The sequence below is a fragment of the Budorcas taxicolor genome, chromosome 9, assembly GCF_023091745.1.
Source record: "Budorcas taxicolor isolate Tak-1 chromosome 9, Takin1.1, whole genome shotgun sequence".
NCBI classification, from domain to species: domain Eukaryota; kingdom Metazoa; phylum Chordata; class Mammalia; order Artiodactyla; family Bovidae; genus Budorcas; species Budorcas taxicolor.
Genome location: NC_068918.1, coordinates 4,704,876 through 4,719,471, shown reverse-complemented (window position 1 = coordinate 4,719,471; position 14,596 = coordinate 4,704,876). Strand labels below are relative to the sequence as shown.

Here is a 14,596-nt window from a genome sequence, read left to right as displayed (position 1 = left end):
ATCCAAGCTGAATTGAATGATTTTTTAAGTTCTTCAGCTAACATCTCAGATTTTAAAATATTGATTTTCCATCCCAGTGGATCAAGACAGAAAACAAAAAGGCCCATAGTCAATGGGAGAAGACAAAGAAGAATGTTTCATCCTTAAAAAATAGGAGATAAACATCCCATTAACTCTCCAAGATTTTAGGGCAAAAAGAAAAGGCAAATTATTAAAGGATACAGACATAGACACAGAGTCCACCTCACCCGAACCCTTCCGTGGGAAGATGGAAGCAGGCTCAGTGTAGTAATTAAATAAGCAGTGCCTCCAGGCCAGGAGCGGAGAAGGCGATGGCACCCCACTCCAGTACTCTTGCCTGGAAAATCCCACGGACAGAGAACCCTGGTGGGCTTCAGTCCATGGGGTCGCAAAGAGTCAGACCCGACTGAGCGACTTCACTTTCACTTTACACGCATTGGAGAAGGAAATAGCAACCCACTCCAGTGTTCTTGCCTGGAGAATCCCAGGGACGGGGAGCCTGGTAGGCTGCCGTCTATGGGGTCGCACAGAGTCGGACACGACTGAAGCGACTTAGCAGCAGCAGCAGCCAGGCCAGGAGATGCCCTCCTGAGCACTCAAGTTAACAGTCAAGATTTTCTGTTTAGTAGTATTTTTTTTTTCTTTTCTTTCCTCTTTTTTTTGGAGAAGAGGGACAGAAAAGAAATTGTATTAATTAATTTTTTATTTTATTTCATATTGAAGTATCACAGACAAACAATGTTGTGTTAGTTTCAGGTGTATAGCAAAGTGATTTGGTTATATATATATACAGGTATAAGGAAATGGCAACCCACTCCGGTGTTCTTGCCTGGAGAATCCCAGGGACGGGGGAGCCTGGTGGGCTGCCGTCTATGGGGTCGCACAGAGTCGGACACGACTGAAGCGACTTAGCAGCAGCAGCAGCCAGGCCAGGAGATGCCCTCCTGAGCACTCAAGTTAACAGTCAAGATTTTCTGTTTAGTAGTATTTTTTTTTTCTTTTCTTTCCTCTTTTTTTTGGAGAAGAGGGACAGAAAAGAAATTGTATTAATTAATTTTTTATTTTATTTCATATTGAAGTATCACAGACAAACAATGTTGTGTTAGTTTCAGGTGTATAGCAAAGTGATTTGGTTATATATATATACAGGTATAAGGAAATGGCAACCCACTCCGGTGTTCTTGCCTGGAGAATCCCAGGGACGGGGGAGCCTGGTGGGCTGCCGTCTATGGGGTCGCACAGAGTCGGACACGACTGAAGCGACTTAGCAGCAGCAGCAGCCAGGCCAGGAGATGCCCTCCTGAGCACTCAAGTTAACAGTCAAGATTTTCTGTTTAGTAGTATTTTTTTTTTCTTTTCTTTCCTCTTTTTTTTGGAGAAGAGGGACAGAAAAGAAATTGTATTAATTAGTTTTTTATTTTATTTCATATTGAAGTATCACAGACAAACAATGTTGTGTTAGTTTCAGGTGTATAGCAAAGTGATTTGGTTATATATATATACAGGTATAAGGAAATGGCAACCCACTCCGGTGTTCTTGCCTGGAGAATCCCAGGGACGGGGGAGCCTGGTGGGCTGCCGTCTATGGGGTCGCACAGAGTCGGACACGACTGAAGCGACTTAGCAGCAGCAGCAGCCAGGCCAGGAGATGCCCTCCTGAGCACTCAAGTTAACAGTCAAGATTTTCTGTTTAGTAGTATTTTTTTTTTCTTTTCTTTCCTCTTTTTTTTGGAGAAGAGGGACAGAAAAGAAATTGTATTAATTAATTTTTTATTTTATTTCATATTGAAGTATCACAGACAAACAATGTTGTGTTAGTTTCAGGTGTATAGCAAAGTGATTTGGTTATATATATATACAGGTATAAGGAAATGGCAACCCACTCCGGTGTTCTTGCCTGGAGAATCCCAGGGACGGGGGAGCCTGGTGGGCTGCCGTCTATGGGGTCGCACAGAGTCGGACACGACTGAAGCGACTCAGCAGCAGCAGCAGCCAGGCCAGGAGATGCCCTCCTGAGCACTCAAGTTAACAGTCAAGATTTTCTGTTTAGTAGTATTTTTTTTTTCTTTTCTTTCCTCTTTTTTTTGGAGAAGAGGGACAGAAAAGAAATTGTATTAATTAGTTTTTTATTTTATTTCATATTGAAGTATCACAGACAAACAATGTTGTGTTAGTTTCAGGTGTATAGCAAAGTGATTTGGTTATATATATATACAGGTATAAGGAAATGGCAACCCACTCCGGTGTTCTTGCCTGGAGAATCCCAGGGACGGGGGAGCCTGGTGGGCTGCCGTCTATGGGGTCGCACAGAGTCGGACACGACTGAAGCGACTCAGCAGCAGCAGCAGCCAGGCCAGGAGATGCCCTCCTGAGCACTCAAGTTAACAGTCAAGATTTTCTGTTTAGCAGTATTTTTTTTTTCTTTTCTTTCCTCTTTTTTTTGGAGAAGAGGGACAGAAAAGAAATTGTATTAATTAGTTTTTTATTTTATTTCATATTGAAGTATCACAGACAAACAATGTTGTGTTAGTTTCAGGTGTATAGCAAAGTGATTTGGTTATATATATATACAGGTATAAGGAAATGGCAACCCACTCCGGTGTTCTTGCCTGGAGAATCCCAGGGACGGGGGAGCCTGGTGGGCTGCCGTCTATGGGGTCGCACAGAGTCGGACACGACTGAAGCGACTTAGCAGCAGCAGCAGCCAGGCCAGGAGATGCCCTCCTGAGCACTCAAGTTAACAGTCAAGATTTTCTGTTTAGTAGTATTTTTTTTTTCTTTTCTTTCCTCTTTTTTTTGGAGAAGAGGGACAGAAAAGAAATTGTATTAATTAGTTTTTTATTTTATTTCATATTGAAGTATCACAGACAAACAATGTTGTGTTAGTTTCAGGTGTATAGCAAAGTGATTTGGTTATATATATATACAGGTATAAGGAAATGGCAACCCACTCCGGTGTTCTTGCCTGGAGAATCCCAGGGACGGGGGAGCCTGGTGGGCTGCCGTCTATGGGGTCGCACAGAGTCGGACACGACTGAAGCGACTTAGCAGCAGCAGCAGCCAGGCCAGGAGATGCCCTCCTGAGCACTCAAGTTAACAGTCAAGATTTTCTGTTTAGTAGTATTTTTTTTTTCTTTTCTTTCCTCTTTTTTTTGGAGAAGAGGGACAGAAAAGAAATTGTATTAATTAATTTTTTATTTTATTTCATATTGAAGTATCACAGACAAACAATGTTGTGTTAGTTTCAGGTGTATAGCAAAGTGATTTGGTTATATATATATACAGGTATAAGGAAATGGCAACCCACTCCGGTGTTCTTGCCTGGAGAATCCCAGGGACGGGGGAGCCTGGTGGGCTGCCGTCTATGGGGTCGCACAGAGTCGGACACGACTGAAGCGACTCAGCAGCAGCAGCAGCCAGGCCAGGAGATGCCCTCCTGAGCACTCAAGTTAACAGTCAAGATTTTCTGTTTAGTAGTATTTTTTTTTTCTTTTCTTTCCTCTTTTTTTTGGAGAAGAGGGACAGAAAAGAAATTGTATTAATTAGTTTTTTATTTTATTTCATATTGAAGTATCACAGACAAACAATGTTGTGTTAGTTTCAGGTGTATAGCAAAGTGATTTGGTTATATATATATACAGGTATAAGGAAATGGCAACCCACTCCGGTGTTCTTGCCTGGAGAATCCCAGGGACGGGGGAGCCTGGTGGGCTGCCGTCTATGGGGTCGCACAGAGTCGGACACGACTGAAGCGACTCAGCAGCAGCAGCAGCCAGGCCAGGAGATGCCCTCCTGAGCACTCAAGTTAACAGTCAAGATTTTCTGTTTAGCAGTATTTTTTTTTTCTTTTCTTTCCTCTTTTTTTTGGAGAAGAGGGACAGAAAAGAAATTGTATTAATTAGTTTTTTATTTTATTTCATATTGAAGTATCACAGACAAACAATGTTGTGTTAGTTTCAGGTGTATAGCAAAGTGATTTGGTTATATATATATACAGGTATAAGGAAATGGCAACCCACTCCGGTGTTCTTGCCTGGAGAATCCCAGGGACGGGGGAGCCTGGTGGGCTGCCGTCTATGGGGTCGCACAGAGTCGGACACGACTGAAGCGACTCAGCAGCAGCAGCAGCCAGGTATCTATTCTTTTTCCAATTCTTCTCCCATTTAGGTTATTGCAGAATACTGAGCAGAGTTCCCTGTGCTATTAAAAAGTCTACAGACAATAAATGCTGGAGATGGTGTGGAGAAAATAGAGCTCTCCTACACTGCTGGTGGGAATGTTAATTGGAGCAGCCACTAATGGAAAACAGTATGGAGATTCCTTAGATTTTGGTTTTTTTTAATCTTTTATCAGGGGTATGTGAGACCAGTGACAATTCATTAGTGGAGGAAAAGGGTATATTCTTCATTATTTGAGGTAAATCTCATTCAGGAAAAACAATGAAAGTTTACAAATGAACATTTCAAACTGTAAAAAGAGAATGGGAAATAAAACAGAAATTACAGTTTTAAGGACATCAAAAATAATTCAATTACTCTACATGCTTTAAGAGTTGGTTCTCATTTACGACCTGTGAATTCAAATGTTAACATTTCTTTTCTTAATTTGGTGTGGAACTCCCGGGCAACAACACAATAAAGGAAGACGTGAAAGACCGGAAGGTAAGAAATAAGGGGACAGACTCGCCCTCCAACAGACAGACAGTCTGATTCGATTTCAAATCTCCATAGCTGCTCCATCTTCTCTCCTCTGGCAACTACTCCCCACTGAATTTTATCAATTATATTTACTCAACTAGTTGTTTTCTACCATTCACCATAGAAATGATGATGATGATGGTGGTGATGATGGTGGTGGTTGTAATGACAAGTACACGCCATGTCTGTACTCTTAGAACTCCTCAAAGTTTATTAGAAACACTTTTTTCTCAAGGGCTATTGTTCACCAAAAAATAAATACATAAAAATAATTGATCCCGTATAAATACAGTTGATATATTTACAAATGAATAAACTAACTGTAATGTAGTCCATGCTACTGGCCTCAAGGATGGAAATGTAAACAAAATTCTCCCCATATCTACCAAACAAATAAATGAGCTTTTCCTTGAGAACAAGCCATACTTTTTTATTTTATTAAGGTTTGTGCTGTGCTTAGTCACTTAGTTGTGTCCGACTCTTTGTGACCCCACGGACTGTAGCCCGCCAGGCTCCTCTGTCCATGGGATTCTCCAGGCAAGAATACTGGAGTGGGTTACCATGCCCTCCTCCTGCAGGGAATCTTCCCAACCCAGGGATCAGATCGGAGTCTCTTTACATTTCCCACACGGGTAGGCAGGTTCTTTACCACTAGTGCCACCTGGGAAGCCCATTAACGTATATGCTGCAATTTAAATGCATTCTGGTTATGGTGAAACACTGCCCTACCCAAGAAATTTCTAAGAACAGCCCAGCTGCTAGAAACAGCCACTCACAAACAGTCTCCCTCCTTACCCATCTCTGCTAGAAGGTGAAAGTGAAAGTGTTAGTCACTCAGTCGTGTCCAACTCTTTGGGACCCCATGGGGACTGCAACCCCCCAGGCTCCTCTGTCCATGGGATTCTCCAGGCATGAATGCTGGAGAGGGTAGCCATTCCCTGCTCCAAGGTTATCTTTCCGACTCAGGGATCAAACCCGGGGTCTCCTGCACTGTAGGCAGATTCTTTACCATCTGAGCCACCAGGGAAGCTGTCTTTTTCTTAGCAGTAACCTCTTGGAGGCCTCCATGAGAAAATGATGAAATAATCAGACCTAAAATATATTTAACTGCTTGTGTTTAGATGGCAAGAAATAAAATGAATCCTAGGGAGATCCAGGCCCCATTAATTTACAAAGTCCTTCTTGATCTACATATTGTTACAACTGGAAAAATCAGATAAAGCAAAGGATGTGAAGACAGAAAGGGAGAAATGTCTTGATCCTTAAGTCCTAACCTTACAGGAAGCATCTGTTCTGAGAGCAATGACTCACAACCCCTGATAACAAAGTTAACATTTTCCTTTGAAAGAGGGAGCAAGCTTGCAATGGTATTTTCAATGAAACAGCCCCTGAAAATGGTGCATTTTCTCTCTCTCTTTTTCAAACATCCATTAAGCTCCCAGGATAGTGCCATCCGCCCCTCTTGAGCCTTGTGTTGTCTGCTGTGACTTGGTATTTCAGTATTTTCTTTAGCCATTATCCTAAGGCCAAGATTTCATCCATTTTCAGAATAAATACTCCAATAATGAAAGTAGAGATTGGCCCCCATGTAAAAGGAAATGATGCTTCCGGCCATCTTCTGCTTCACAATATTCACAGCTGTTGTTTATTGAGTGTCTCACAGGTACTAGACACTGATTTTAACTTTACACTATCCCCATTTTACACATGAGGACACTGAGGCTCAGAGCATTTAAGTAACCTGCCTAAGATCACACAGCTAGTGAGAAGACTCAATCTCAGATCTTAAGCACTCACATTTCCTCTCCAGGGACAAGGCCTCCCACTTTCCTGTCTTTCCCACTACAAAACATAAAGTGGCCTGGCCCCTGCACGCATCACCTCTTCCAGCTCCAAATTTACCTACCCAGTCAGTCAACCTCCCAATACAGAAAGAATCTCAAATGCAGATAAACTTTGATTTTATCTTATTTCATGATGGTGTTAATTTCTCTATGCTGGTAAAGGGTAAACATTTATATAATGAGCTACTGTGGAATTTCATCCACCCTTCATTCTGTGCCCTTAAATTATTCTCTTAAAAGATAACTCTCAACATTATAGGAATTTATGCCTCAGTTTCTGGCCTATGACTAAACCTGTAATCATGCTTCTAGTTAACAGTGTTTATAGGTGGGTGGTAGGATTACAGGTGATTTTGGTTTATTTTCTTTACTTACAGTGTTTTCCAGGTTACCAGCACTGAGTATATATTACTCTTTCAATTAGAAAAAATAAAGTGTTCGTTTCATTGTGAAAAAATGAGTTTATATATTTAACTATTTACCCCTCAAAATTATTTTGTCCTTAGTACTGAAAAAGAATATATTCATTGACCCAATTTAATCCTGGGCCTAGTTAGAACCCAAATTTAACATAAGAGATGTGGGTTCTTTTACAAATAGCTCCCACTTCTTACATTTTTCTTTTTTTTCCTTGTCACTTGAAAAATTAAAACATATTCTATAAAACTAGATTTTAACTACAGTTCTTCCTTTACTTCCCATGGGCCTACTTAGTAAAATCCTCTGCACCCGATAAAGACATATGGTTACACATGGTTTATATAAACCATATGCAAATACGGTCTTGTGTCAGGCTTTTAACTATGCCCATTCCCTCTTCTGGGCACACACTGTCCTACACCCCCAGACTCCTGTGAAGCTCAGCGTGGTCATGAGAGCAGGGGTGATATGAGCCATGTCCAGGCCTGGCCCACAAGGACCTCCCACAGGAAGAACTCCACGTTCCTGCCCTGCAGACTTGGAAGCCACATACTGATGATGACAGAGCCACAAAGAGGAAGGAACCTGGGCCTCAGAACCTCTCCCTAGAAGAGCATCCCTGGAACATCACTTTGGACTCTACATGAGTAAAAAACAAAAGTGTATTGTGTAAGCCACTGAAAATGTGGGGCTTCTTCATGACCCTACCTAGCACATGGCTTTATTAGTACACTCCAATTATTAATGCAGATGTACAGATGTGAGATTTGGACCATAAAGAATGCCAAATGTCAAAGAATTGATGCTTTTAACTGTGGTGCTGGAGAAGACACTTGAGAGTCCCTTTGACAGCAAGGAGATCAAACCAGTCAATCCTAAAGGAAATTATACTCATTGGAAAGACTGCTGCTGAAGCCAAAGCTCCAATACTTTGGCCACCTGATGCAAAGAGCTGACTCAATGGAAAAGACCCTGATGCTGGGAAAGATTGAAGACAGGAGAAGGGGATGACAAAGGATGAGATGGTTGGATGGCATCACTGATTCAATGGACATGAGTTTGAGCAACCTCGGGGAGATAGCGAAGGGCAGGGAAGCCGGGCGTGCTGCAGTCCATGGGGTCACAAAGAGTTGGACATCACCAAGCAACTGAACAACAATTATTATCGCAGAAGGAGCTCTGCTGTGTATCTTACCTTTTTCAAAGACGCCTTCTGCTTCCAGGACAGAGACCGTGCGGTTGGCTGCCATCTTCATCAGTTCCGCCTTCACGGTGACCTGTGAGGGGCTGTGTTCCAGAAGCTCCACCCCAATCGTCACATTTCCTCCTGGCCTGATGATCCCAGGGACTGTCACCAGAAACCTGGGCCTAAAAAGTTCCCAACAACAAGAGGAAAATGAAGTTGCTTATCCTTACATCTTCATTCTTTTGAGATTCTCAAATTTCATAGATGGTGAGATAGATTCCCTATACAGTGTCAACTGTAACTGTTTCAATTAATGTGGTCCCACTGCTCCATTTAGCAACTGCATTGAAAGGCTGCTGAAAAAACAATCATTCCCCTAAATCAATTTTTCTCCTGTTTTATTGAGATAAAACTGACATACAGCATTGTACAAGTTTAAGGTGTACAGATAACGATTTGACTTACACACGTTATGAGACGATTATCACAATAAATTTAGTGAACATTCATCATCTCACATAGGAACGAAATTAAAGAAATAGAGAAAACACTTATTTTTTTCCTTGTGATCAGAACTCTAAGGATTTACTCTATTCATAACATTCATTTATAACATACAGCAGTGTTAATTATACTTATCATGTTGTACATTCCCATAAATCAATTTTAATGCAGTAATGAATGCGCTGCTAGAGGATCGCCTGTGTTAGTATTTCCATTTTACAAACCACAAATAGCACAGGACAGCTTACACTGAGACATGCAGAAGTTATTGGCAAAGTACAAGCCTCTAAACTTCTTTATAGAAGACATCATCCCAGGGTAATTTTTTTTCTTGGTTTAAACACACAGAGACACACACACATGGATTTTGCTTGTTTCTTATTCAAACCTTTATATGTTTGGGCATCTACCCAAGAAAACATCATCTAATCAACATCACTGATTAAAATATACCATCTGAAATTAAATATCTGTGACATTTCCAGGTGGAGCAGAGCACAAAAAATTGCTAAAAGAGCACTTTCTCTGCCCAAACCAAGAATTAGGGCTCCAGGGCAAAACCCTCTGAGGGGGAAGGAAGTGCATTCCATTACTTAAGTGTCTCCCTGGTTATCTTCCTACAAAGTCTGCACCTGAACCCATACTTAACCACCTCGGCCACACCTTATCATTGCTAAAGTTGAGACATCTTGTTTAGAAAAAATATGCATGCATGTCTTTAAAAGAAAGCACATTACTGTAGGGGCGAGGGGCGCAAAAAGTCAAAACAAACTCAGAGGGAGTGTGGACTAAAAATAAAAAGTCTTCAGAAAGCAGTCCTGGCCAGAGACGCTTAACAACCTCGTGGGTGGAGAAAGTTAACTGTCCCCGGGAGGACCGAGCTGAAGCGAGGCAGGCTCCAATCTCCAGGCCGAGGTCCGGCTGGGGACCCCCGCTCCCCGCCCGCCCCGCGCGCCCCGCGCTCCTACCCGGGGACGGCGGCCAGCGCCGCGCTCCACACGCAGAAGAGGCAGGCGGCGGTCAGGAGCCTGAGGCCCCGCATCTCGGCGCTGTGTGCGCGGCGGCCGCGGGCTCCCGAGGAAATACGCGGGCCGCGCGGGGTGTGGCCTCTCACCGCCTCCCGGCTTCGCCCAGACTCCCGGCTCAGCAGTGAGCGCTGGGCGCGCCCGCCGGCCGAGCGAGGGCTCCAAACCGAGCCGGGGCGCGGCGGCTCCACCCCTCCCGCCGCATCACCGCGGCGCTCCTCGGCGCCCCGGCCGACACCGCAGACCCGGGCGGGAGACGGCAGGCGCGCGGCCCGCCCGACCTGGCGCGGCCGCCCCGCTCCGCCCTCCGGGCCCCCGGCTCCGCCGGCGAGGCCCGGGGGGCGTAAACAGGCGCCTCCTTGTGCGGAGAAAAGTGCACGGCCGCTCTGGGAGGTGGGAAAAGATCAGTCATTGTCCTCCAGACTGTGAGTCAGAATCTGAGAGAAAATGGCAAACACACACCAAACAGGGGTGTATTTTCTGGTAGCCGTTGAATGTATATGAATCAATAAGCCCTGGAGAAAACTTTTTTCCCCCTTGAAACAAAAAGTCATGTATTTGTTTCCCTCTCCAGGAAAATGTGGGTTTCTCGGTTTAAAAAAAGGAGGGGGAGAGAAAATTCTGGCACGTGTGAGTGTGAGGTGCTGCTCCTTGAAACTCTGAGAAGCAACTGTGTGGGAAGATGCTTCATACTCGGCTGCCGCTGAACACTTCGGCTACAGAAGGTATTCATTAGCACCGTGAAGCTTGGAGCAATTTGTTTAAACACAGTGGTTAGGGCGGCTCTCCTGTCCCCAAGGAAGGCCAGTGGCCCAGGGTGGCCCGCAGTTCCTCAGCCCCAGCTCCTGGGTCCTGGCTTGGCTGCAGCTCCTTCCCCGACTCCTTGGCACTCTCACCATCTTCAGATGACTCAGGTTTCACCATGGCTACACCATAAAAGCGGGGAACTGCCAGAAACCGTTGGAAAACGGGCACATTCAGTCCTTAACAATTTCAAGTTTCTAATTCAGGGAGAAAAGTTTCAGATGGTGACCGTTTAATACAGGGAAAAATGCAAAAGGAAAAGAGGTCATCGGAAGGTTGTCTCTTCACAAATCTATGTGCTAAATAAGGAGGAAAGTAGCACCTAGACAAACTGTGGTTTGGGAGTCCAGGAACCTTCTTTCCTCCCTTTCCTGTCCCACCCTTTTTCACCCTGCTGAGCGGCTTGCAGAGGTCCCTGCTTCCTCAGGGCTCCTCTGCGCTCCTGTCTTTAGTGGCTTGCTTCCTGTGCAGGCAGGGCTTGGGTAAAGTGAAGAGGGCTGAAGTGGATCATTGGGTGCACTCTCTGTCCCTGACATGGCTATTACTGCCTGTCTGGTCTCCTCACCCCTGTAGTACAGGGTTGAGTGTGGGCTTCTGTCCCAATCTACATCAGTGCTTCTCAAGGTCTAATGTGTATGAGAATCACAGTAAAATGCAAATCCTGATTCAGCAGGTCTGGGATAGGGGCTGAAATTCTACTTCCATTTCAGCATACTGTGGGCCACAGAGGGGCTACAGGTAGACTCTGTCTTTGATGAGAAAAGGAAATCGGGAAACTGGAGAAAATTCTTTCCAAGCTTCACTTCAGAAGATGGATCAATCAATTCAGGTTCATTCTAGAGGCAGGCAGATATAAGAAGGACTCCAAAAAATTAGTTGATAACGTTGCATCCCCAGAAGATGTCTAGAAAAGTTTAGAACCACCGTGCTGTTTTATATAATGAAGTCTATTCATATTTTAAATTGATGTGACCTCCCTGCTCATGCCTTTCTTCTCACAATACACACAAGAAGCTTAACCGTGCAGAAATTTGGCCATGTGGATTTGCAGAAATGAGGCACAGACTGGGCTTCCCAGGTGGCGCTAGTGGTAAAGAACCCATCTGCCAATACAGGAGACATAAGAGACAAAGGTTCAGTCCCTGGATTGGGAAGATCCCCTGGAGGAAGGCACAGCAACCCACTCCAGTATCCTTGCCCGGAGAATCCCACAAACAGAGGAACCTGGAGGGCTACAGTCTATGGGGTCGCAAAGAGTTAGACAGGACTAAAGCAACTTAGCGTGTACACACACATACATTATATATACATGCACTGAAGAAAGATTTGAAGGATATTCATCAAAATGTTATCCGTATCCAGGCAATTACCTGGACCTGCCAAAGTGTCTACATATATAAATATATATAACTTTTAAAAATAAAACAAAAATGATCTTGTTTTAGTAAGTAGTCTTTAAGGGAGCATCTTAGAAACTCTTTGGAATAAAATTAATGAATCTTGATACAAAAAACCTATGTATGTTTCTCCCATGAAAACTGAATGGCCTTTGGCATAAGAACCTCACACTGTTCCCATGTCCCCCCGACATGTCTTTAGCATGTGGTTCATTGAGAAAAGCAGAATCAATAGGAGACAAATCCTACGCAGTTATGGGAGCTTGTGGGGCAGCTGTTGATTGTGCATCTAGTGTTGAGTCGAAGTCACTGTCAGTCAGCCAGGGGAAAAAAGCTACATATGAACCACAACAAGGAAACATGAGGGTGAACATGGAGGGTGTCTATTAACACCTCCAACTCTGATGTCATGGATAACCTACAGGAGAAGACAGCTAAATATGTACTTGGCCCAGAATTCAGAAAAGCTCAAGGAGAAGATCCCCTGAGAAGCGGAGGACCTTGGGCCCTACTGCCACTCTACACCCGCCAAGTCAGCTAGCACAGCAGTAACAATCTGGGCTGGTAGCCAATGCCTAGCGCCTTGCATCGACCTTCAGAGTGAAAAATATGACTTCTGCTTCAAGCTGGCTTCCAAATTCACATAAAGTGTCTCTTGTGGCCAACACCAACTCAAAACCATACAGGGAGGGGAATTCTGAGAAATTCAGCTTCATCTTGGATAATCTGGCACAGTACGAAGCTACCAAAGTCCATGCCTCATCTTGGCTTCTGAATATACCCGTTTTAACCATACTTAACTTCAACAAGAGACAGAAAATTCATGCTTTCCCCCAACATGATGCAAATATCCCTCACAGAACCAAAAACAACCCTCTCTCCAAAAGAGTATACAAAGTCCTGCAACTGTTTTTGGACATTATCGGTGCCTTTTCTAGCTGAATCCCATTCTCCCTTTGAGAGCCTGTAACTTTAAACCTAAGGTTTAAGATCAACTGCTATTAATATATATTAGACGGTAGAAAATTGAGAAGGGGAAGAAATATATTAGTTTATATGTACAATATTAATTATAGTATATTAAAAGTAATATTTATATAATTTATATATTAATCATTAATGTGGTAACATTAATGATTAATATTAATGTAATAATACAGTGATGGTATATTCATACCATATTGTTGATATATTGATACAATAGTAATATTTATTTTATTATATAATTTATTACTATATTAATAATGTTATGATACTATGTTATTATAAATGCTAATGATAAAAATATTCTATATATTATATTTATGTTATAATTTTACATGGTCAGTTGCTAAGTACTGTCCAACCCTTTGCAACCCAATGGACTGCAGCCCACCAGGTTCCTCTGTCCATGGAGTTTCCCAGGCAAGAATATTGGAGTGGGTTGCTATTTCTTTTTCCAGGGATCTTCCTGACACAGGAATTGAACCCGCATCTCCTGCTTAGCAGGTAGCTTCTTTACCACTGAGCCACTTGGTAATTTTAATAAATAGTAATATATATTATATATAAATATAAGATATATAAATATTGGTTAATATTGTATATTAACCAGTATTTTTCCTTCCGCCTCTCATTTCTCTACCATCTAATGTGTGTTAATAACAGTTAATCTCATACCTCAGGAATGAAGTGTGTGTTTGTGTATATATATATAATACATACATACATATATATGAAAGTGAAAGTAACTCAGTTGTGTCCACCTCTTTATGATCCCATACACTAAACAGTCCGTGGAATTCTCCAGGCCAGAATTCTGAAGTGTGTAGCATTTCTCTTTTCCAGGGAATCTTCCTAACCCAGGTATCCAACCCAAGGTCTCCCACACCGCAAGTGGATTCTTTACCAGCTGAACCACAAGGAAAATATGTATATATATATATACTTTGATATATATTAGAATACATACATGTATATCAAAACAAGAAGGAACTGCAGGTAGCTATTACAGTCTTTATTTCCGCTACTCATCACAAGCTTGTATTTACAACTACCTTCTTCCACTACCTCTCTGTTCTCAGTAATCACCTAGGCTGGCACGGCTCTCTGCATGGTGGAGCGACCTAGATCTTCACTCCTGAAGGGTCTGAGCCATTATCAGTCCTCTGCATAATATATTGCTGTTTTCTATTGATTTTTAACCACAGGACCTGGGGAGACAGAGAGATGCCCCAGTGTATCTTCTGCATTGCAGAAATACTCCTTACTTCCACTGTGTAGTGGCAACTCCTCGACAATCAAGAGCATTCAGTCACTCCAGCCAGTATATCAGCCACTTCTGTGGCCACTGTTTTACTGGCACAAGGAGCCGCAAGTGGCCAGGCTCAGCTTCCAGTTTAACCGACCTGCTGCAGTGTCACCCAGTGGAAACATTCCTCTCCTGGGGACTCAGAACTCTAAACTGGCAGAGTCTGATGTGGAAATAAGAAGCAAAAAATTCAGCAGTGGTCACTAGGGGTAATAGAGGAGCCACTCTCATTTCCACCCTCTGTTCTCACACCAGTGAGGCTGGTTTCAGGAGAAACATTGAAAGAAACATTAGTTACTGATTTACAGCATAGGGTGCATCCTCAAGTCTGTTGTTGGCTTTTACACGTTCAAACTGTATAAAATTTAAGAAATATTATGTATGAAATGAATGTTTACTTACATTTAT

The 14,596-nt window shown here is 43.0% G+C and overlaps 1 protein-coding gene across 1 annotated transcript in view; it reads right to left on the bottom strand.

Annotated features, from left to right (window-relative positions):
- The window catches only part of CD109 (CD109 molecule), a 137,265-nt gene extending 127,551 nt beyond the window's left edge, over positions 1 to 9,714 (bottom strand). The window contains exons 1-2 of the mRNA XM_052645780.1: positions 9,641 to 9,714; positions 8,178 to 8,350 (exon numbers count right to left, since the gene is read on the bottom strand). Coding sequence (XP_052501740.1) covers positions 8,178 to 8,350; positions 9,641 to 9,714 — 247 coding nt within the window. The remainder of the gene's footprint in view (positions 1 to 8,177; positions 8,351 to 9,640) is intronic.
- Between the last annotated feature and the right edge of the window lie 4,882 nt (positions 9,715 to 14,596).